This window comes from Spironucleus salmonicida, chromosome 1, assembly GCF_000497125.1.
Source record: "Spironucleus salmonicida strain ATCC 50377 chromosome 1, whole genome shotgun sequence".
Taxonomy (NCBI): Eukaryota; Fornicata; order Diplomonadida; family Hexamitidae; genus Spironucleus; species Spironucleus salmonicida.
Genome location: NC_090596.1, coordinates 344,362 through 367,215, shown reverse-complemented (window position 1 = coordinate 367,215; position 22,854 = coordinate 344,362). Strand labels below are relative to the sequence as shown.

The 22,854-nt window shown below is 28.5% G+C and overlaps 14 protein-coding genes across 14 annotated transcripts; 7 read left to right on the top strand and 7 right to left on the bottom strand. All coding sequences in view use genetic code 6, as the record gives it.

The window, feature by feature from the left end:
- Positions 1–48: 48 nt before the first annotated feature.
- On the top strand, positions 49–2,127 carry SS50377_20187 (uncharacterized protein; the record flags this gene model as incomplete). The annotated part of the gene is made up of 1 exon (XM_067904132.1): positions 49–2,127. One exon carries the CDS (start codon positions 49–51, stop codon positions 2,125–2,127), a length of 2,079 nt encoding a protein of 692 aa, XP_067767614.1.
- Positions 2,128–2,742: 615 nt separating this feature from the next.
- Positions 2,743–4,212, top strand: SS50377_20186 (uncharacterized protein; the record flags this gene model as incomplete). The annotated part of the gene is made up of 1 exon (XM_067904131.1): positions 2,743–4,212. The coding sequence occupies one exon, from the start codon at positions 2,743–2,745 to the stop codon at positions 4,210–4,212; it is 1,470 nt and encodes a 489-aa protein (XP_067767613.1).
- Positions 4,213–4,251: 39 nt separating this feature from the next.
- Positions 4,252–4,920, top strand: SS50377_20185 (Leucine-rich repeat protein; the record flags this gene model as incomplete). Its single annotated transcript, XM_067904130.1, has 1 exon — positions 4,252–4,920. One exon carries the CDS (start codon positions 4,252–4,254, stop codon positions 4,918–4,920), a length of 669 nt encoding a protein of 222 aa, XP_067767612.1.
- Positions 4,921–4,930: 10 nt separating this feature from the next.
- Positions 4,931–5,794, bottom strand: SS50377_20184 (uncharacterized protein; the record flags this gene model as incomplete). Its single annotated transcript, XM_067904129.1, has 1 exon — positions 4,931–5,794. The coding sequence occupies one exon, from the start codon at positions 5,792–5,794 to the stop codon at positions 4,931–4,933; it is 864 nt and encodes a 287-aa protein (XP_067767611.1).
- Positions 5,795–5,848: 54 nt separating this feature from the next.
- SS50377_20183 (uncharacterized protein) lies at positions 5,849–6,922 on the bottom strand (the record flags this gene model as incomplete). Its single annotated transcript, XM_067904128.1, has 1 exon — positions 5,849–6,922. One exon carries the CDS (start codon positions 6,920–6,922, stop codon positions 5,849–5,851), a length of 1,074 nt encoding a protein of 357 aa, XP_067767610.1.
- A 58-nt stretch (positions 6,923–6,980) lies between these two features.
- Positions 6,981–7,898, bottom strand: SS50377_20182 (Kinase, CMGC RCK; the record flags this gene model as incomplete). The annotated part of the gene is made up of 1 exon (XM_067904127.1): positions 6,981–7,898. The coding sequence occupies one exon, from the start codon at positions 7,896–7,898 to the stop codon at positions 6,981–6,983; it is 918 nt and encodes a 305-aa protein (XP_067767609.1).
- A 53-nt stretch (positions 7,899–7,951) lies between these two features.
- On the top strand, positions 7,952–8,929 carry SS50377_20181 (uncharacterized protein; the record flags this gene model as incomplete). The annotated part of the gene is made up of 1 exon (XM_067904126.1): positions 7,952–8,929. The coding sequence occupies one exon, from the start codon at positions 7,952–7,954 to the stop codon at positions 8,927–8,929; it is 978 nt and encodes a 325-aa protein (XP_067767608.1).
- A 620-nt stretch (positions 8,930–9,549) lies between these two features.
- SS50377_20180 (Pyridoxal phosphate enzyme, YggS family) lies at positions 9,550–10,167 on the top strand (the record flags this gene model as incomplete). Its single annotated transcript, XM_067904125.1, has 1 exon — positions 9,550–10,167. The coding sequence occupies one exon, from the start codon at positions 9,550–9,552 to the stop codon at positions 10,165–10,167; it is 618 nt and encodes a 205-aa protein (XP_067767607.1).
- Positions 10,168–10,811: 644 nt separating this feature from the next.
- On the top strand, positions 10,812–12,473 carry SS50377_20179 (TRNA processing endoribonuclease Trz1; the record flags this gene model as incomplete). Its single annotated transcript, XM_067904124.1, has 1 exon — positions 10,812–12,473. One exon carries the CDS (start codon positions 10,812–10,814, stop codon positions 12,471–12,473), a length of 1,662 nt encoding a protein of 553 aa, XP_067767606.1.
- A 5-nt stretch (positions 12,474–12,478) lies between these two features.
- SS50377_20178 (E3 ubiquitin-protein ligase) lies at positions 12,479–16,987 on the bottom strand (the record flags this gene model as incomplete). Its single annotated transcript, XM_067904123.1, has 1 exon — positions 12,479–16,987. The coding sequence occupies one exon, from the start codon at positions 16,985–16,987 to the stop codon at positions 12,479–12,481; it is 4,509 nt and encodes a 1,502-aa protein (XP_067767605.1).
- A 41-nt stretch (positions 16,988–17,028) lies between these two features.
- SS50377_20177 (Ubiquitin-conjugating enzyme E2) lies at positions 17,029–17,469 on the bottom strand (the record flags this gene model as incomplete). The annotated part of the gene is made up of 1 exon (XM_067904122.1): positions 17,029–17,469. The coding sequence occupies one exon, from the start codon at positions 17,467–17,469 to the stop codon at positions 17,029–17,031; it is 441 nt and encodes a 146-aa protein (XP_067767604.1).
- Positions 17,470–17,523: 54 nt separating this feature from the next.
- SS50377_20176 (Ubiquitin-conjugating enzyme E2) lies at positions 17,524–17,955 on the bottom strand (the record flags this gene model as incomplete). The annotated part of the gene is made up of 1 exon (XM_067904121.1): positions 17,524–17,955. The coding sequence occupies one exon, from the start codon at positions 17,953–17,955 to the stop codon at positions 17,524–17,526; it is 432 nt and encodes a 143-aa protein (XP_067767603.1).
- A 461-nt stretch (positions 17,956–18,416) lies between these two features.
- On the top strand, positions 18,417–19,517 carry SS50377_20175 (uncharacterized protein; the record flags this gene model as incomplete). The annotated part of the gene is made up of 1 exon (XM_067904120.1): positions 18,417–19,517. The coding sequence occupies one exon, from the start codon at positions 18,417–18,419 to the stop codon at positions 19,515–19,517; it is 1,101 nt and encodes a 366-aa protein (XP_067767602.1).
- An 88-nt stretch (positions 19,518–19,605) lies between these two features.
- SS50377_20174 (uncharacterized protein) lies at positions 19,606–22,842 on the bottom strand (the record flags this gene model as incomplete). The annotated part of the gene is made up of 1 exon (XM_067904119.1): positions 19,606–22,842. One exon carries the CDS (start codon positions 22,840–22,842, stop codon positions 19,606–19,608), a length of 3,237 nt encoding a protein of 1,078 aa, XP_067767601.1.
- Between the last annotated feature and the right edge of the window lie 12 nt (positions 22,843–22,854).

Sequence of the window (22,854 nt, the reverse complement as noted above, 5' to 3'; positions counted from 1 at the left end):
TTGAATAAAATTATAAAACTATATAATATTTATATCAGTAAATTTTTAATGATGAACTCAATGTCACTATCTTAATCCACCTAGGAAATCGATAATAGATTTGCAGCTGTCATATCAAAAATTCCAAAAGAACACTTTCGTCATGGTGATGCTGCAATTTTATAAAAATAACTTACTAAAACTGTAGAATAATTAGAAATGCTTTTGCAAAAATGTAATTAGCAGTAATAAGAGTTGGAAGAATAAAATAGGGATATTTAAATATTATAGATAAAGAATTAGAGCTTAGACTCCTAACACACAAAAATTAATGAATATTAACATAATAATATTAATGTGAGTTAAGATTCTAATTTAAAAAATGAAAGAGAAGTAGAATTAGTAAAAAGCTAATTAAAATAAGAAAAAGATTATTCATAATTACTATAATCTTAAATACAAAATATAGAGTAAGACCAAGACAGTAGGATAACCGAATTACAATAGCTAGTACAATCCTACTAAAAAGAACATCCTTAATTAAATTTGCACATTCAACAGTTAAATTAATAACTAATCGAATAAGATCAGTTAATTTAGCATTTGTAAATGGGGTAATTAACTTAAAATACGATTGAGACAAATGATATGTTAAAGAGTTAATAGATTTAATCAAATTTATTGAACACGAATACTTAATAAGATATTAAAATTGAGTAACTAATAGAAAAAAATCATTCTCTGTAGTAATAATTGAATAAATAAGTGGAATAAAATTTATTAGCTTTAAGATCATAATCAAAAAACGAGATAATTCCTGAGATAGAAATTTAATAATTAAATGAGATTGTAGAATTTTAGATTAAATAAATAACTGAACTTCAAGATAAATTGAATGATATAGAGACCTTTAATAATTAACGATAGGTAGTAGATGAATCATGTAGTTAAAGTATTATTCTTGATAAAGAAGATAATTCTTTCATAACAAATTTATAATATCAAATTGATTAGCTTAAGAATTAAGTTAACTAAGAATAAAACCAAAATATATAAATAATTACAGCTAACTAATAATTAATTGAAACTTATTAAAATAAAGAAAATTAATATATTTAATGTACTTTGAAGAATGAATAACTTAATATTGAAAAACAGTTTTTGTAAGATTAACAAAGAGTATTGGAAACACGAAACACTAAAATGCTAGTCGAATAGTCTAATAATAAATCCAAGATTTCTGAAATTTCTTTTAGTTTGAGTTAAAAATAGCTATAATTAGAAAATAAAGAGAAAACTTGTATATTACAAGATTAATTAATTATAGATTTATAGTAAAAATTAGAATTGAAATTATAGTTTATAGATAATATTTTTGAAGAAAATTCATTATAATAAGTATAAAGTATCGATGTTAAATAAGAATATATCAAAAATCTCGACAAATCTGAGAATATATAATAATAAGGAATTATTTAGAAATCCAATGACATCAAAACGGCTCAGGTAAAATCTGTCATAGACTTACTAAATTAATAATCATAAAATTAAATATTTGAACTTAAACTATAGTTAAAAACATCAGAAGACTTATTAATTGAAAGTATGCTTAATGTTTAAGTTAAAGAAAGGGAGGTGGAGAAATTAGTTTAACAACTTGATATAAACTAGTCTAAATATGATAATTATAAATAACAACTAGAGCTGCAGTAAACATAATTTAAGTCATTATAATTTGCGCTGAATGATTAAATAGCAGAAAATCTTTATTTGAAAAAGTTGAATAATTAATATTAACAACATATTGAAGTTAAAGATAATCTTATTAATGATTAAATATAAAAATCAGTTACATTGTTAACTAAATCACAATAATTAGAGACAGTAGAGTTACAATAATCTTTAAAAAGTTAAAATATTGCTACATTTCATAACGCATTTCATAATTTACTATTATAATTGTTAAGAGATAATATACACAAAATTAATAGAGAACCAAATAATTAAACTATATAAAATTGTTTAAATATAGCTGAAAACATTAACTCTGGTTAGATTTTAATAGCTATAGAAGATCGCTTAAAAAATTTCAGTCATGATGAGTATAATGAGTACAATTAAATTATGAAATAATTTAATATTAAGTGATGTATTATGTCATATTATGCATTTAAAATTAGATGGATCTTTTTTAAGTACCAGACTCATTTGAATATCACGATTAGTCACTATCGGCATAGGAAAATGATGATGTGGATGATATATCTATAAGAGTTTCAGGACCTCTGATATCATGTTAGTTTTAACAATTAGGTTTGCTTACGTATATCATCATATTGTCTTTTAAGTCTAAAAAGATGATCGCTAATCAATATTCAATTTAGCTATTACTAATATTATAATCGATTCTTTAAGTTTTTGTTATTTTTCAATAATTCATGCGGACAAAATCTCATATGCTTTAAAAAAAATTATGCTATTTAGCAATTGGGCTGTAGTTATTAATTTCGGAACTCAATTGTAACGTACCCCAATTTTAAGTATGTGATGAATATAAAATGTACTGTATTTATCGAAAATTATTCTGGATTTATAGTTTCATTACAATCGTAAAAAGTTTCTCTGATTAATTTTATAAGTGATTTAGTGCTAATTATGATATAAGTTTTTTAGTTTAAAAGATATGTCCAGTTAATTTTGCTAGTAAAAATTCAATAATATTATACAGTAAATATTGATAAAATTAATTTTCCCACTCCAGTCATGTAGTCTGAAATAAGAAAAATACTGGAACTAGCGGACTCTACCACAACTATTTAAAGTAAGCCTATTAAAAAGTAATAATAACTTTAAAAATTGCCTTAACATCCTCTTCTTTCGGATCCATCTATCTAAAAGCCGGCTCCATCATTTGTTGAATCACACGTTATTTCAATTAAAGCTGACGCCCCATTTGCAGATTGTGAGTAGATATTATAGATATATACGCCAACAACAGACTCTCCAGATGAACTAAAGTAGAAATTTTAATAAACAATTTCCTTATTATAACCCCCAGTTTTCCCTCTTTTGGATGAAGATCATTACTATGAATATATTTGCGTTTCATAAAAACAAAATCCTCGAATAACTTATGAATAAATGGTAGAAGTTGTTGATCTAGCATCTATATGTGGTTTTAATTTTATCGTAGTAGCAGACCGTTTGAAACACCGCAAGCTAGACCCAATAATATGTATGAATACATTTTTAATTTATTGTGAGATTCAAGCCTCAAGAAAAATGAATTTTAATGTAGAAGAGAGTTAAGTAGGGAGCGAATAATTTAGCAAGGCAATTTAAACAATTTTATTTTATAATAGAACTATAGTTAATTTCGACTAAAAGACTACTGATGAATTAGAAAGATAATAAACGGTTAGAGAAACATGGGCGTGTTTTTCACCTCTTAGAATAGCTTAGAAACGGTTTTCATATGTTAATGGTTTATTAACAAATTAATTAGGAGAACTTTCAACAGAACACAAATTTGATTTTTCTGGTGCATTTAACGTTAATCAGATAGCAGTAACTAACTAAAATAATAGAACCTTGTACTAAATAGGGCAAAATCCAATTAAATAAACTAAATCAAACTCATATAAATCTACAAATTTAGCATATAACTAATAACTAAATAAATCAAGAACGTCTGTTAAACCATAAATTTCAACATAGATTTTACCAGAAAATATCACTGTTTTAGAAGCAATAGAACGTTCGAAAATTTATATAGATGCTTAGGTTGTTTTTTCACAAGAACCTAGCAAATAAGAACTAGATGAATTGCTGCGATTTTATAACTCTACTCTTACTAATGTTGATTATTGCTTAGATGGATTCGAAAGTGAGGGTATCAGTAAACTAGCAATCAATAATAGATCTTGGTGTTCACGAGGAAGTTTGGCCTGTAATATTGATTCTAAAAAAGAGCCATTTTTAGGACATTGTGAAATTGATTTTGATGGTGAGATTGAAAATTTTTGTACTAGTGCTAGTTGGAGATGGAGTACTGAAAAAATCCAATTTGATGGCAATACTACAGATGCAGGAAAATTATTTGCAGAAGATGAAAAATACGAGCAAAAAATTAATGATATGAAATATAAAAAAGGCATGATGCTAAGGAAAAGAATTTGCGGTAAGTAAATAGGGATCACTCAGTTTTTCGCTTTGGAAAATTTATACAAATGATATTATTTTATATAGTATATATTAAAATAATATATTAAAATGCTACCAACATCTGAAATTCTTAAGATCACAGGTGAAATAAACCCAGAATCTGTAACGAGATTAGCACTGCCTAATAAAAATATATCAAACACATCTAATCTTAATGAGTTCATTAGAGTATTTTTCCTAAATTTATAGAATAATAATATTACTGATTTTGAATTTATAAGGTTCATGCCTGAGCTAAAAATACTCCATTTGGGATTCAATTAAATTAATTCTTTGAAACCATTTAACCATTAAGATGAGCATGGAACTTATTTTTTTAAAGGTCTGGAAATAGTATATCTTTAAAATAATTAAATTCGAGACCTAGGTGAGATTTCATTTTTGTCAGATGCAAGAAACTTAAACATAGTTGATTTGAGGAATAATCCTATATTAGAGTAAAAGGGGTTTTAATAAACTCTTCTTGAGTTGACAACTGTTAAAACCCTCAATGGAATGCGAGTAAGAACTTGCACAGGCCTTGCTATTGATTATGAAAAAAAAGAACCGGAGTAGTTGAAACAAGAATCTTAAATCACAATCTAAATCAATTAATGGGTTTCTGGTGAATAATTTTCTATTAAAGATGAAGCTCCAGAAGATTATATATCAACTACTATGTTTAATAAAGTTATGGACGGTGTGAAACGTTATTGGGATGAATAAACATAAAAGTGAAAAGAATTTTTCATTATTATAAAAATTATTACATTTCATAAGAATGAATAACTTCCTGAATTTATTATGGTGAATACGTAAAAATACATATTTTATCTTTTAAAGTCAATAAATTATAATTTTAATAGGTAATAACTTAATCTAAAACTTATTTCTTTAAGTTAGTAAAAATTATTCCATGTTATTATGGAATAAAAAATTCATAACCAGAGAACTCTAATCCAAGTTTTTATATCTAATCGAGTGATGATATTTTCAATATCAGAACATTTTTATCTAATTTTATTGTTTCAACAATACGTAACAAAGAAATTACTTTATATTAGATATCTTCTGTAATCTTCAAATAAATAGTGAACTCCTTTACATGATTCTAACCAATAAATTTATTAGAATGTCTATTGTATTAATCCTTATGATTTTCCTGAAATATTTCTTGTTTACAACGATATAAGTCTTTAGTATTATCTCCGCTATAATGTTTCTTTTATGTATTTCTATTTGCATCAACACACTAGTTCATTTCTTTATACATCTAATCAGCGTTCTAATAACTAAAATGCTCGACTGTTTATAAAATATTCTCTATGTCATCCTCTTCTGCATTACCATGCTATTAATCTTAATATTCATTAAAATAGTCATTATAATCTTATTATTTTTATTTATCGTGTATATGTGAAGTAAAATGTGTAGTTTCCTACTAATCTTATATCTATTAATCATCATAATCTCCAGATACAATTATTTTATGTGGATTATCCTGGTCAGATGTATTATGCTTATATTAATGTTTCTTATGACGTTTTCTTCTTTATTTTTATGAATTTCTGTCATTTCTTAATTCATGTGATCCTTTATCTTCACTTGGCATTAATATGAATTAAATAATATATCTATAATAGTAAATATAAAATGACAAATAAACTCAATTCCTCTTCAACAAAAGAATAACTCCCATCAATATACATAATCCAGATAAACATATTATAATATAGCTTTAAAATCCAGGATCAGACTTCGAAGTTGCTAGCTTTTACACATAGTCTAAAATTTCCTGTTATTGAGTATTATTCTGTGATAAGGCTAACTATTTCTGTACCTCTTCAACTATACCTCTCATTTCATTAATTCTTAAACAAATACGTTAATATTCGTAATTAGTAACATTAGTACTTGAACTCTAAATTAACTTATTCATCTATAATTACTACAAAAATTCTATATTAGCTTCTTAACTATTTATTTAATTAGCAGACTGTTATTTAAGTTAGGCATTCTTATAATTTAATAGCTGTAGTTCAACTTTTTATAGCTCTTCTGTTGAAAGAAGATTATCTTATGATGGGAAATTAACAGTGACATTAACAATCTCCTTAACAGGATCTTTAAATTTAGCATAATCATCATTACCAAAAAATGGTTGAGGAGTGTCCAAAGGTAGTTTAGGTATAGACTCGGTTTTAACTATTTATTAACCAAAAGTCGCGGATCCCGCGACTACAGATTTTTATTATTATCCAAATAAAGGAGCCTAGATAGCACCAACTCCGAAAGCCGGCTTGGAGTCTGCAGGCTTATCATCTACCTTAGCCGCACCGAAACCGAAAGCCGGCTTGGAGTCTGCAGGCTTATCATCTACCTTAGCCGCACCGAAACCGAAAGCCGGCTTGGAGTCTGCAGGCTTATCATCTACCTTAGCCGCACCGAAACCGAAAGCCGGCTTGGAGTCTGCAGGCTTAGCATCGCCAAAACCAATATTTCCTTTCAATGCATCAACATTAAATTACCCCTAAAGTGGTTATGCAGACGCATTTGCAAATCCAAATTTAGGTAAGTTTGATACTGGGCGGGCTTCCTATTAAGTACTAAAATTAAATCCTATATTCTGTTGACTCGGAGCTTGAGCATTGTTTTATTAAAAGCCAATAGTTGTTCCAAATCCTATGACTTTCGTCTCAGGTTTAGTTGTCCCAAACCCATTTCCGAACTAAATTGACATTTTTGGGAAAGGAATTCGGAATGAATTATATATGATTATTATATAATATATCTAATTTTCAATCAACTTAAAAATACGAGTGCTGTAAACACTATACTACACTGAAACGCTCAATTGGATCCCACCTTAACATCCCACACAGCAAATCTCCCAGTTTCTCATTACATCCAACCATCAACATGATATTCTAACTCGCGTAGCTGCGCGTGAACCTCTCGAATTTTACTAGTCCCAAACTACCTAAACGGTCGCAAATAGCCTTCAATTTTGGGCTCCCAATTGGTTCAGGGACGCCTAAAATTTCGCATATTTTGATAATCTGATCCACTTGTTTGACACCTTAAAACAGTGCTTTTTGACTGCACATTTCAGCCAAAACACAACCCGCTGCGAAGACGTCAATTTTTGTGTCGTATTCTGAGAAACCTAAAAGCTACTCTGGGGCCCTATACCAGCGTGTGGAGATGTAATCCGTGTGCGGCTTCTGACGCTAATTTTTTGTGAGCCCAAAATCGCAAATCGCAACTTTTGCAGTCGCTAGAAATGCGTCTTTTAAGGGACTTTCAGCATTTGGGCATTTAACGAGAATATTTTCGGGTTTTAGATCGCGGTGCATGAGAGAATTCGCGTGTAGATGCGATAGACCTTGCAGAAGCTTAAAAGCGATGTTTCTGTGCTAATAAAAATTTAGTTTATTTGCCTGTATGAATGTGAGCAGAGAAGTGGAAAACAGGTCGAATACGAGGTATAGTTTTTGTTCATAGTAGAACTTATCTAGTAGAGTTATGAGATTGGGGTGCTTTGGGAGATTTGTTAGAATTTTTATATCCGGCTCATTTAGCGCTTGCTCCCAGTTTTAGTATGTATTTTCCATTATTTTAATGGCCACTTGTCTATTATTATCTAGGTTTAGCGCAGAATACACCAAACCATATGATCCTGAGGCGATTTATTCTTTTATCTTGTATCGGTACATTTTTACTTAAGGGATATTATACAATAGTATATACTAATTGTAATTTATAGTAAATGAAATATATATTTGAAGGAGTTATTATTGTTATGGATGAAATATCCTCTATTGGATAAATTTATATATCTACAAGTATTTATTCTCCAATTGAGCAGAATGAAATTACAAATAAATTTTATTCTGTTTATAATTCATTGAATAAGAAAAGTTAGCATATAGACAAATTTCATCTTTGCAATATTGGCGAATAAACGTTTAGAATCTAAGTTTTGTCTAATTCTGCAGATTAGTTATAAATAAAACCAATTATCATCTCTAATTAGAAAAAAAATGCAATTATTTATTTGCCTGGCGGAATTTTATTCGAAAAATATAAAGATCATCTGATTTCCGCTACATAAACTTATAAAATTTAACGTTTATACTTAGATCCATCTTATGTATTAAAGAAAACACCTTAATTTACATAATAACGGCAACTAGGGATTTATTTATTAAAAAAGTTACCTAAAAGTTAAGTATAAGTTTTCATGCCATAGGGATTTGATCTTCATTATTTTTTAAATTGGGTATCTAAGTCTTATCAGACACCAAATTGCAAGTTGCCAACGTATACAGGATACATTTTTGCAAATAAATTTATTTATGAACCATTCCCAATTAAAAATACATTATTAAATACTATCCATTTTATGTCACAATTAGCTCATACTAGTATAAATAGCTCATTATTTCGATTATTTTTACTTCCACTTCTAGATGCTGAACATAATTAAATTGAAGAGTTACCAAATACCATTATCATTCGGATACCCTGCTTTCAGCTGTTGCCAGAAATTTAACTTATAGCAGGTTTATTTAATACCAAATTTATCTCCATATCATCACATTATTCATAAGACAAAGATGAAATTCATAAGTAAAGAAGACTGGATAGAATATCAAGAGAAAATAAGGTTGATGTAAAATAAAATTCTATATTAACTATATCAGAATAAGAATATTTATTGCTAAAATTAGCTAGAATGATTTGATATTTAATATTGTATCTTATTACATTTATTCAAAATAATAGAATATATATATTAAAATCAGTTCTAATATTATAATATATATATATATAATAAATACCTAAAGATGGTTATAAATTCAAGCTTTTCTTTTATATAACAATAAATTAACTTATTAATATTTATTGTAAATAATATAAGCAATATGTATATCATACAAATTATTAGTAATAATCTGAAGCGCGTTTTGCAAATATATATAAGTAAATAAGTGGAGTTTAATAATGTTAAAATTCTAAAATTCTGCTAGCTATTAAATTTAGACTAATATTTTATTGAATGAAAATTAGAACTAGATAGATTACAAATACTATTAATTTGAATTATAAAGTTGTAAACAATTTTTCAAGTAAAAAATATTTTTAATTTATTATAAGAATTACATACAATTCCTACCAAATATAGTATATTATTGTGTAGGTACTAGGACCATATAATATATGTGATATAGTTACTTATGCGTTTGTTTAATTTATTTATAAAAATATTAATGATAATTAATTATTATTAAATATGCGCAAATCATCTGAAATCTCGGTTTACAAGTATAAAATATAATAATATTTTATTACTTCTTTCCATAAATGTAAGAATAAATTTAATAGGAAATAAAATCGATTACTAAAAAATTACCTCCATAAACTACGTTAATAGCTGTATCAAAAACAAAACCTTCTAAATATATTGGATTTGCTAAAGAAGTTGGCTAGAATCATTTTGGGGAAAATTATGTTTCAGAGTTAGTACTAAAAGCCACTATTTATCCAGATGCTAATTGGCATTTCATTGGACACTTATAATCAAATAAAATTTCTCAGATTAAGCATATCAAAAATCTTACTGTTCATACTGTAGATAGTGTATCACTTGCTCAAAAACTATCAACAATAGAAGGCGTCAATATATTTTTACAAGTTAATATATCAAATGAAGAAAGCAAGAGTGGATTTAAAATAAATGATTTATAACAAAGTATATAAAAAATTTAATCATGCAATATAAAAATAATTGGATTAATGTGTATAGGAGAACCTGGAAATGGTGAAATAGAATTTAAATTAATGAGAACGCTTAGAGATTAATTTTTACCAACTGGAAAATTATCAATGGGTATGAGCGATGATTGGGAGATAGCTATTAAATATGAAAGTAATTTTGTTAGAATTGGCAGCTAAATCTTTGGTGAAAGAGAAAAAAAGTGATATAGTGACAAAATTACTCAATTGAATATTATTTTTTCATAAATTTCTTCAGATTCATCACTATCCGAATAATTTTGTTTAAATTTTGTTAGAATTGCTTCGGATGTAGCCTATATTAGTGATGATTATTCTTTTCGTTTTAATTATAATTTATCTGCAGTATCATATCCTCCTGCCGAAATCATGATAAGTGAGGACTGATTCCTCCTTAATTATTATCCTGACATTTTATGTCAAAGTTCTGCTATAATATGTTGATTTAAGTTATAAATAAAATTCACCAAAAAGTTTTTTCACATGATTTTTAGGATAGTTCACTTTTATAAAAATATATGGATAAAGATATAAAATATTTTAAAAGTAAAACTAAGAGACTTATTCTATATATTTACAATTATTTTAAAGTAATTTTTTTATAGGGTTGTTATTTAAATACAAATAATTTAATAATATATGTTAAAGAAGATTATTTAATGGAATTTGGCCTACCTTTAAATTACTAGGTCATGAGTAATTAAAAGTAAGTGAGTATGCGCTTTAGTTGATATACAGATCATTAGGAATTAAAACCTTTGTTCTATTACAACCATATGTTAATAGTTAAATTTTAATATTTAATTTTGTATTCTTTTTCGCTCCTTATAATGAAAGTAAAAACTAATTGCAAAGTAGAAACTACTGTTATATCATCTGGGACGATGGATTCCGAGTTTTCCTTACTAGTTACAATTCATAACTAGCAAATACTAATAAATACTCCTCCTGGATCTCAGCGGTTCATAAATGCATATAATAAAAAATGTGGTTTAATTAGACATATTATAATTAATTCATCTTAACCAAAAGCAGTTGAAGGTTTGTTAGGACTTATCATGACTGCATTTGCGGGAAATGGAAATAAACCTTAAAATATGGATATTCTGAGTGTTGAGTAACCTATTGTTTAAAATATTAATTCGTGTGCTTATGATCTAATTTATGATGGTAAAGTTCAATATGTTAATCATGTAATTAGTATTGATTAAAAGTTCAATTAAATTATATTGCTTCCATATTTTGAATCATTTATTACAATAATTAAATTTAATGTAGAGCTAGAGAAGCTTGACAAATAAAAGCTAGCGTTATTATAATTAAATAAATTATAATTAAAATAATTGATTATGACATAGTAAACAGTTAAAGATGGTATTACTATAAATACGTAAGATGTTTTATAGGAATTACTAGGAGTTGGAACAATTATTGTAATTCCAAAAATTATGCAATTAGATTCAACTTTAATATAGTAATAAATACAACCTTATTTAGACGAAAAGTATTTAAACTATATTTATACTCCAGTTTCTTTAGGTATCTAAAACTCGAAAGAATATTTAACATATCAAAATTTATACCCCAAATATTATCCTATTTCAGATTTTTCACACTATTATTATTTTTAAAATAATTAAACCTTATATGATTTGAATGAAATTTCAGATTGCTAAGGGATTTTCTCTATTTTATTCCCTCATTTCTCAGAAACATCTTTATTATAATGCCAGGAAAATAAACAATTAATAAACTAAGTTATTGAAGATAAATAATTTATATAAATAGATAAATAGGAGCCAAATACAAATAACCCAAACACTTTTGTTACCTTAGGCACTGGTGCTTCCGTACCAAATAAGTATAATAACGTGACATCAGTATTTGTGAGCGATAAATATCTATTAGATGCCGGTGAAAGCACCCTTTAATAAATGATTTTTTATGCACGAATATATAATAAAAATCTTTACTAACTTTTTACACAAGACTTAATAATTATCATAACCCATGAACATGCTGATCATTTTCTTGGAGTTACGTCAATAATTCAGCTATACTTTAATATTTATAATAAGTACCCTTAGATCATTGCTAACCCGATAGTTTTCGCCTATATTGAATCCATTTTAGCTGTAAAGCTTACAAATGCTTAAGTACCTCAAAACATAGAGTTAATTCCAGTAACACACTCTCACTACTCTCAAGCAGTTTAAATTAACTGCAATGATCACAGTTTTTATTTCTCTGGAGATTGTATACCCCAAGAAATTCGCCCTACTTCAAACCTAACTGTACTGCACGAGGCAACATTCTAAGACTGCCAACTGAACGAAGCGGTTCAAAGGAACCACAGTACGATTTCTGGGGCCTTAGAGGTAATATTGAGAGCTAATGGAACACCAATTTTGACTCATTTTTCGCAAAGATATGCTCGCGATAAAATTGATTGCGCGATGAAGGCACAGGACCTTCTTCAATACCATTGGTGATGCACTCACTCTTTTCCCCATTTGACCATCAAATCGCTGAATCTACTTAGCGGAAGGCCAGTTTCTGCGTTCATTTGCCGCGAGTTGCAGTATAGAAAGTGCGTTTTAAGAGACCCAATAAGCTTCTGGCTTAAGTACAGTGGAATGTTCTTCTAGCGCTCGATGTCGTCCTCACCATTATCATCCAGATAAGGCCCTCCTGAAAAATACACCGAGTTGTAAAATTCAGTGAAAACAAGAATATTCTGCTTGTAGAAATAGTATGCTTGCTGGTATTAGCAAATATGTGAGAAATCGTCAAAATCAGTTGCACAGAATCCGGTACCACACCAAATACAGAAGCAAGTGCAGGATTTGCCACATTTGCATTTTGGTGGGTGCTTTAATAGCTGCGCGAAATGGTCAGGAAAATTATAAATCTTTAGATCAAATTGTGTAATGTCGATTTATGGAATTTCAGAATTTTGCAAAAGTGAAAAAAGGAGTGAAAATTTTAACTTTGCTAAGTAAATTTGAAAAGTGAGGTTTTAAACAAGGAATCTATATGACTACTGGTTTAAGAGGTACGCGGATGCTGTTTCAAATTCTATGATCGAAAGAGCGTTTAAAGGGTCATTATAGAATCTTTGTAATTGCTAAATAATTGGATTCTATGTTTTGTTATTAAGTATTAAACAATTAAATAGATTCAAAGATAAAATATCATATTATTCAGTAATGACTGGGACGTTAAACTTTGAGATAAATTCATATATTTTTTGAGCCGAAATAATACATGAATGCGAGGTTAATAGGACAATTTAATATTATTTCCTTTTGTAAACTTCGTTTTCAATATCATCTGCATTAATTCTAGAAATAATAGCTCGTAATTATTAGTATGCAGTCATGAGAAGTAAATTAATGAGGATTAAAGACTCCTCTATATCTTAAGACGAAAAGGAATTATCGGTAATATGACTGAAAGATAATAACTGGGTTGGTGAAGTACTAAAATCTGTATATTTTTATGAAATTGCAAAGGAAATTGATTAAATAAGATGATCTATAACATTTAAACATTCTTAAGTATCTTATGAGAAAGCTATTGGAAACAAAGTTGTGGAAAGACATCTACAAATCGGACATTTTACAGCAAATACTTCTTTTCTAATGCAATCAAAATGAAATGCATGAGTGCATGTTTGACCTATTGCCCCTGGCTTATTATCAATTAAAGTTGGAGTACATGTGCCCAAAATACATAAGGTTGAATCATCTGTACATATATCTTAGCAGACTTGACAGTTTGGTTGAAATTCATTGATAATATGTAATTATTTAATAAATAATTAATCTTAAGCTTTAAATTATGTATTATCATATGCGTTGTCTTTTATTTCCTAAATAAGATCATATGTGGGAGCTACCTTACTTTTAAGCTGGGCCAGCTTTGCCTAGAGTGAAATTTTGTTTACACTTTTCTTTTCTTGGTGTTGGTAGTCCATAAGGTTTTGGAGTACTATCCACACCTAGTCTTGGTAGAGGCTCTGGTCTTTGGGGATTAGGTTGAACAGCTTTTTCAGCTCTAAGTCGTCAGCGTTGTGGATAATCAGCTGTTTGAATCCAAGAAGCACATAAATATCGTTGATAACGTTGGATGATTTGAAGGTTCCATCGACAAAGCCAGTCTTAACCAAGAAGAATATAACATCGTATACATGTTAGTTCGTGAATATCTGATCGGCAAGTTCTCGATCAAACGGCGCATCAAAGGTGTCTGCTGGAAGTATTGGGACTTTATACTTCAGAGCCTGGGTCTTAAAGGTGCTCAGGAACTATGGAATGTTAGCGCAGAACGAGTCAAAAATTGATAATTTAGCTAAACCATTCTAATTAATCTCCCAGTATACTGAATTATTAGAAGATTTGTAAAATTGACTAAGATTGTCTTGCTATGTAGATAAGGTTGCTATTTTTAGTAATAAAGATTCAAATATTTCGGAATTATAAAAATCATTATATTTAAATTATCCATATACTTTTGATGGTTTAGTTTCATCATTAATAAGCAAAAATGCCAAAATATATTTTATTTTTATATCAGAATGAATCTAAAACATTTATTCCTTAAATGTAATTTATAATAAAGCCTTTACGAAATGTTATTTTAGGATAAATAATTTATCTTTATCCTCTAATTTATGATATTCAAAAAATTAATTCTGAATAGGATTAATAAATCCATAGTTTTCTCCCATTTAATGAATAAATTAGTTAGTATTATACTAATCATTTTTACATCCAAGTAAAATTGATTACAATAATACAAAATGGTGGTACATTGGGTTATAATACTAAACCCTAGAATGCTAAAATAATATACATTTTATATATTCTTCAATATCTATCAACGATTTGAAGAATCCTCCCTCTAAGAGGCCCACCGATACAATGGTCCGCATGGCCCACGCAGCAATGACGGGCATATTGTACCGCGGGAGGCTGCGTGTATACTCTATAGAACCTACAACATCCTTAAGGTATTCATAATGCGGCTTTTCAAACATGCCCTGTTTTTGGTACAGGTAGTATGCCTAAAGCCCGAAGGATAACATTATCACGAGTTGGTTATCGAGAGGGTGCAGTACGTCATGGTCTACCTAAATCATGTCCGTCTCTAAAATTGGTATCTGGGTGTGGAGCCCGAACCCGTATGGAATCTGTGGGTACACATTGTTATTCGAGTAACAGAACTGGAAGCGCTAATTAAGAGAGTATGCAAGCAGAAAGTACGTTGAGAGCTACACAACGTTGTCTATCTGCTTTTGGAAATCTCGGTTCTTCGTTAAGTCGACGCTGTCAAAGTCGTCATTGACCCGGCAAATACTTGACTGAAAATTATACGTTGAAGTTCTAAATCCATATACAATACTTGTAAAAATTTCATAAGTATAATCATAATATTATTTACCACCATAAAATAATTATTCCAAAATTTTCTTTATTGTAGCATCACTTTAAATTACTTTTTTATCTCTAACTCTTATAGTCTCTATAAATGCTCTATTTGATAAAAAGAAGCAGAAAGGTAAAATAGATAGTTTATATCTGCATAATTGACCATCAAATTAAGTATTTTTCATAGAATATACTAATGTTTGAAGAGAGTACTTCATGTTTGATTAAAAATCAATATTAATTAAAATATTTGTTAAGTCTTTATCATAACTTGACATACTAGGTAATTACCTATGAAACTGTAAAAGATTATTAAATAAAATTGAAAGTTCTTTAACTAAATTTTATGGAGGTGATGTTTCAGATAATAAAAATAAGTCTAATAATTCTTATATACCAGAATTGAAAAAGTTCTACAAAAACGAAAATGAAATTTCATAATCTTATGATTTTTATGATAGCATTCCGTTATATTATGCTAATGTATATGAACTTTATTCTAAAAAATTAATCATTATTGAATGGCTGCTGTCAAGTTATATGTTAGAATCAAGTTAGACTGGAGCACTACACCAAATTTACTTCTTAAACTTTATATTTTTATATTAATATCTTACTAATTCAATTTTTTGATTAAAAATATTCATAAGAGTTCCATTAGTTTGTTTTATAGTACAAATACTATCAGTGAAACAAGATGCTATAAGGTCCTGGTATCGCATGTAGAATGCGTACATCATGAGGGACCTGAAGTTTGGTTCGGATATTTGATACTCTACTAGCAGGTGTGCGATATCCTGATCACCGAGGCCTGGGATAAACTCCTCGGACTGGCTTATGATGCAGATGAGGGGATAGTGTTTGAATCCGGTCTGGTGGACGGTCTGGCGCAGTTCGTAAAAGTTGTGGTAAGGGAGAATGTGGTTCTCAAAGTTGCCAAAGTCCAGGAAGTCCTGCATTCGCGACTTGCCTGGGTCGATGAAGAGGCACTTCGTGAAAATGCTCTTTAAGAAGTCCACGGGGTACTCGTACAGGATAGTCTTCAGCACGCTGCAGACATCCTGATATCTGGCGGAGTTCCCGCTGACTAGGTGGTGTGCTATGAGGCAACACAGCGTGTAGATTACCTTCACGCACATCTATTCATCAAATATCAGCTTCTCGTCGTGGAAGTCCCTGATCACGTGGTTCCCACAGTGCTTATCGCAGAACCCCTCCGGCTTGATGGTACAGGCGAAGCCGCAGTCGCACATGCCGTTCGCGGTGAGATAGGTGTACTTGTGTCCCACGTGTTTGGTCTCATCAAAACACTCCAGGCATATCACAGACGCCAGGTCGTTCGAACAAGTTTAACACTTAATTCCAACGCAGTTATTTAAAGGTTTTCCGCAAACTGATTTTTATAGTTGGTTTGATAATTAGGCACGTGTTGAAGGATTAGCTTTATTTATTTACAGTGACTTAAATAATATATTTCTATCCTATCTAAAATCTAAATCCATGATTTCTGTATATTATTGTAATTCAACCAATGGTGTATCAAGTTTTTTTAATAAGTTAATTAAGCTGTCCATGTAAGAAATGGTGAATATATTATATAATTATATAAAACCCGTCATTTCTAAGCAAATTATTAAACCATAGATTTAACCTTTAAGTCAAAGCCTAATTTATCTTCTTTAAACAACTTAGCAGCGTCACCATTCAAAGGATCAGATGGATTGGGATCATCTAGCAAAGAACAAATTGATAAAAGTACTTTAGAAATTGTCAGAACAGGTGACCAATTCTATTTTAAAATATCTAAGCATATATCACCTTTAAGAGAAATATTTGGATGGAAAATCTTTGTTTCAAATGAACAGTGAGGTGGTCTAAAAGGGTAATCTGGAGGAAAATTAATTTTAAGATTAAATAATCCACCTTCATATAAAGTATCTTTAGGACCAATTATAGTTGCAGTCCAATTATTTAAATCATTATTTATTGGCTATGCCTAACAATTAGCAGGGGGATCATCCTTGATTTATTTTAACTCTGTTTTTATACGTTTCATATTACTCATATTCAATAAAAAGAAAAGAAAATTATATAATACTATATAATACCATCATTCAATTTTATCTACTTCTTATGTGAAGGTTTCTATGTCTTCTTAATATTTTGAAGCAGCTTCTTAGTTACATATATAATTTTCAATATTGGGGTCCTACAATAAATTTCTAATAAATTCTAAAACTTTCGAAACTGTGTAAACAGGAAGCCATTAATCTAAAATTTCAATTTCTAGAATTCCTATACTTAGATTTGGATGATAAATAGGCGTTAAAAATTCACAAATTGGTTATTTAAATGGATATTCTTAAGGAAAATTAAATATGATTTTAAATATTTTCCCGGAGTATGCTGAAGTATTTGACCCAACTACTTGACATTCCCACTAGAAAATATTATTATCTTATGGACCCCCTGAGCATTATATTGGAGGATTTTCACGAAATAGTTTAAGCTCATTCTGAAGTCTACGTGTATTTGAAATCATTTTTAGTTTATGTTAATAAAAATATTATATAATATAGCTTATAATATATTAATTAATAATAATAATAATAATAATATTGTATATTTTAATCTAGGCTATCAAATGTAAATATTTCTCAGTATTTTTGTTATAATTTTATTAGTGTTACTATTTCTAATTAATAGGCAATACATAATTACAAGAGTTATAGTTTCTCAAGCTTTATTATTAGGAATTTCAACTATAGCCGATTTGGAATCAAATTGTTAGCTAATTATTAAAGTTTAATAATTTATTTTTAGTATCTAAGTACTATTATCTTTTTCTGTATTTATACTTATTTCTAAAAAGTTATTACACATATGGATATAGTGATTTTGTTTCATTATTTTAATTTTTGTGAAACATTATTGTTTACATATTTTAGATTTATATGATTATTATATATTTATATCTTTAAAAAGATACAACTCCACTTTACAATGGAATCAGCATTTTATTTTCGAGTTTCTAGTACATCTATCCAAGAAAGTTCTTAATATTGTCCAGTTCCGCGAAAATTTATAGATATTAGAATATATGATAACCAGGAAATGCTTTATTCATCAATTGCTACAAATTATATTAAATAATAAAACAATAACGAGTTAATTTCTGAATAAAAATCACAGAAAATGGAATTATAATTAGCAATAAGATAACCTAATTAATTCCCATACCCCAATTAAATAACTTATGAAGGTGCAGATTCGGAACTTACTGAATTTAATGCCAGTTTGCCATAATCTTAAGATGTTGGACGTCTTGATTCTCAAGTACAAGTATCAGAGGATTTTTTGACATAATTTACACTTCTTTCAGACCATATTTCAGAAAATTACCAAGAATAGGAAAATTCTCAAGAAGTAATTGCGTATTTCAAAATAGCCGCACAACTTCCACCTGTCAATAGTATAGGTGTTTAAATTAGAAAGGTTACTAAGACAGTTAAAATACCACTAGAAGTCGCCAAATTTTATGAATCATCATAAGCCCGTGAAATGCTACTCAGTGCAACCACCAGGAAATGGTAGGGTGAAGACCGATATGAATCAATGTATCGACTGTTTGGTTTATGTAAACTATTCTTTCATCTTAAAATTATTAAAAATGATCGTGTTGGTGAAATCATATGTTGTTTGTTTACTAATACCACATTATCAATAAGCTAAAGTAAGTAATTACTTTTTTAAGATAAAGGTGTTTTACATTGGATTTTAGTTTATAAATAGTTAGATACTTCTCTTTTTAAAGCTGGAATTTACGGAAAACTTCTTGATCTATGTGATTATTTTAAAGCTATCCTTCACCCCAAATAGACTGAAAATTCTGATGAAATCTAGGAAGTTTTAAACATAAATGAAGTTAAGACATTTTTGTATGTATTTAAGCTTATTATTACATCAAAAAGTTTTAAAGTACCTTATAAGTAGCTTTCTGCCGGTTAAAAAGCTATAAAGATGATTTCTGATACACTAGATGATCATAAAATTAGAGAAATAGCAGATCAGATTGATAATATTTTCAGAAAAATCAAAAAGTGATGAGTTTAATTACTAAAATTCAGCATTCTTTCGATTTTCTGATATTACTTAAACAATAAATAATTATATTTTAAACTCAATCCGGTTTTCACTTCAAGCTCTCTACAACTGCCCCACAAACTAACTGCTTTAACTTTTACAGATGTACAAAATCTGAAAAAACTGCTTGATCGACATCCTTATTTATATCGCAGAATTTTTTTGCCAGATTTTGCTATTTAAGTGCATTCTCCTGCAACTAATACTGTGTAATCTGTTTTTCATTTTATGTATCCTGAAGTTCTTAAGCAAGCATTTAAAGTTTTGATTTAAGTTCAGAAAATGCAATTCTGATGGACTCTATTGTTGATATTGTTTCGTTTGCCTTGAGATTCAAGCTATTATCTTTACATGCTAAATTTTCAGCTTAACTTTCTAATTCTTAGATATTACTTTAAATTAACAATTTTTAGAGCGTAGCCGATGATGGAAAATTTGGTAAAATTTAGGGATATTGGTTTTGATGTATTGGTAATGCTTTTTATAAATTTTGAAGAGTTTTGCAAAAGTATGGAAGATCTTCTAAAGACAATGTCTAATTATTAATAACTTTAGAAATAAAATTTTCAGTATCGGTTATCGTAAGCTTTTGAGGTGGTTCTGATTAATATTATGGTATATGGAGGTCATATGATGGCTTATCACCTTGCTCTATTTATGATACTAAATCACCAACTAAATTCGATGATTTGATTATATCTAAAGAGACTTAAATTCCAGATTTTATAGCCTAAACATCAGTCCCAAGCTCGAATGGTTGTGTAATTTTTGTAACCTTTTAAACTTATGGAGGTACAAACACTGGTCCAGATTACTAATCTTAAACTAGTGTATTTTCATATTATTCTCTTACATCACTATAAATTTTAGAATATTATGCCGTGGAAAGTTAACCAGCTTCGTCAGTATTTGTTTAAACTGTTATAAAATCAGATGGGAAGCGAATATCTGAATTTATACTTTGATCGCTAACATCTTACTAAACAGGATTATGGTTAGTATTGTTGATAATAGTCTAAGATGCAGCTTATTATTGCTACGAAACTAATTTTTGTGGTAAATGTTATTAATTATTTTATAGCAATTATGTTTAATTTTGTAGTTCATGTTAATCTTTTTGTGAGAATGTTGGTGGTGATTATGGCATTTTTGGAGGAATATTTTAAGACATATTTAGCATTACTGGTTTAGATAAATTAAATTATGATACTCCGGATGACACTGACGGTATAGATTAACTATTTAATGTTACTTTCTATACCTATTATTATGATACATTAATAGGATATTATAAAGGATGCTATTTAAGCAAATTTACCTAACTAAGCTTCAAACTAGCCTCTTATGATTCTTTTATAACTTTTTCCGTAAAATCAATTGTAGGAATGACTAACTTCTGCTACATTTATTTGTTTTATTATTTAGTTTTTGGTTAAATAATTTCAGCTTTGACTGCTTCCTTTTTTACTATTTTTGATCCAATATCACCTCTAAACCGATCTATAATGACTTACTCCACTTTATCTCCTTCAATCTACTCAAATTCAACAAAGTCATTTTCAGTATACCAAACTTACAGCCAAAACAACAAATTACTTTATTTATTCAGAAATGAATCAATACATCCCATGAAATTAACCAAAAATTCTTATGTATAATGACAATTTTACACTAAACTAGCCCGAATAACCCCAAATTAACTTTTCAAACTGCCAAAATTTACTTTACAATTTTCAAACTCTTTATCATTAATAGAAACATTCATAAAGCGCTTCATAACCTCCTCATCAGCATTCTAAATTTCCAAATTACTATCAATTCGATGCATATGCCAATTATTAAGAAAGTTACTAAACTAATGTACAAGAGTTTTATCACCCAGCTATTGTAATTATATTTCAGAAATGACGTCATACTCTTCGTTAAAATAATAGTTTTTCCGAATAAAATTTTACCAAAAATCAAGCTTCTATTCCCCAAAATAATTTGGTGTGTCATTACAAAATTAGCAATTACCATTCACACAACAGAGTGAATATCCACCACATACTAATTCATTAAATTAAATTTAATATTTTGCCTAGTGTTAGAATATACAATTTTAGTGGCATACTGAATTGCATTTTAAACAATGGAAAGCACCTCCAAATTTATTCAAAAAATATGCTAATGCAAATAAATCCGATTCAGCCTGATCAATAAAAAGAAGATTTTCAGATATCTAAGCGTTGCATATTTTACATGGATATTATGCTGGTGGTGATTCAAGAAGCTATAATTTATTATCTTCGGCAGATAAAAATTTTGAACTTTTTGGTGGCGGTGTTGTCGTTTAAGCTTCTGAAAAAACTGGTACATTTTAAATGTCAAATACTGCATCTGAGCTAAATTATCGAACCTAGAAATCTAATGATTAAAATGAATTAGACATAATTGGATTAGCTGCAAGTTTAGCAAATGCAATATGATCATGAGGAATAAGATAATCTATAATTAGTTTTTCAGGATTTTCAATTTATTCTTAAGAATTATAAAACTATAAAGGTAGGATTATTTTCTTATCTGCATCTTCAATTTTCAATTTGGTTTAAAATACTTGGAATTCATATATTAAGGGGATTTGAATACTTAAACCAACTAAAGTATACTTATCGTGTTAATTATTAGCTAAAACTTCTACTTCTAGAAGAACATTATCATATGGATATTTTTTTATAGCAAATATACGTTTAACCAAATAATACTATTTATTTAAGGATATAACGTCTCCTAAGGAGATAATCTTATTGGATGAAACTTAAAATTATTTTTGTGGTTTAATATCTTATTAGAAAAAATTTTCATTTTATTTTGTTATTTGTTCTAATGTTTTGAGCTTATTTTTAACTTCATACGGAGAAGGAATTGCAGCTGCTAAAAAATCTCTACAATCATTCTAGTCTCTTATATAGTTACCCAAAGGAAATGGAATATTTGGTATATAAATTGTTTGTCTAATGATATCAAAATTATCGTAAAACATTTAAATAAAATCTTCAAAGAAAATACGATAGTTTGATGTAGTATATGGAAGTCCCCTAATTGCTAAATAGTTAAAAGGTACAATACATTGTACTGTGACATCAACAACTTATTTTGTAGAAACTATAAATACTGAGTATGATAAATCTTCCCCATTATTTATATTTCTTTCAAATGGTGGCATAATCCTTCCCAATGTTAATTTATCCTATACAATAGCAACAAATTCTCCTGGAAAATAAGCTATACAATCGCGTGGAATCATTTTTATTAATGG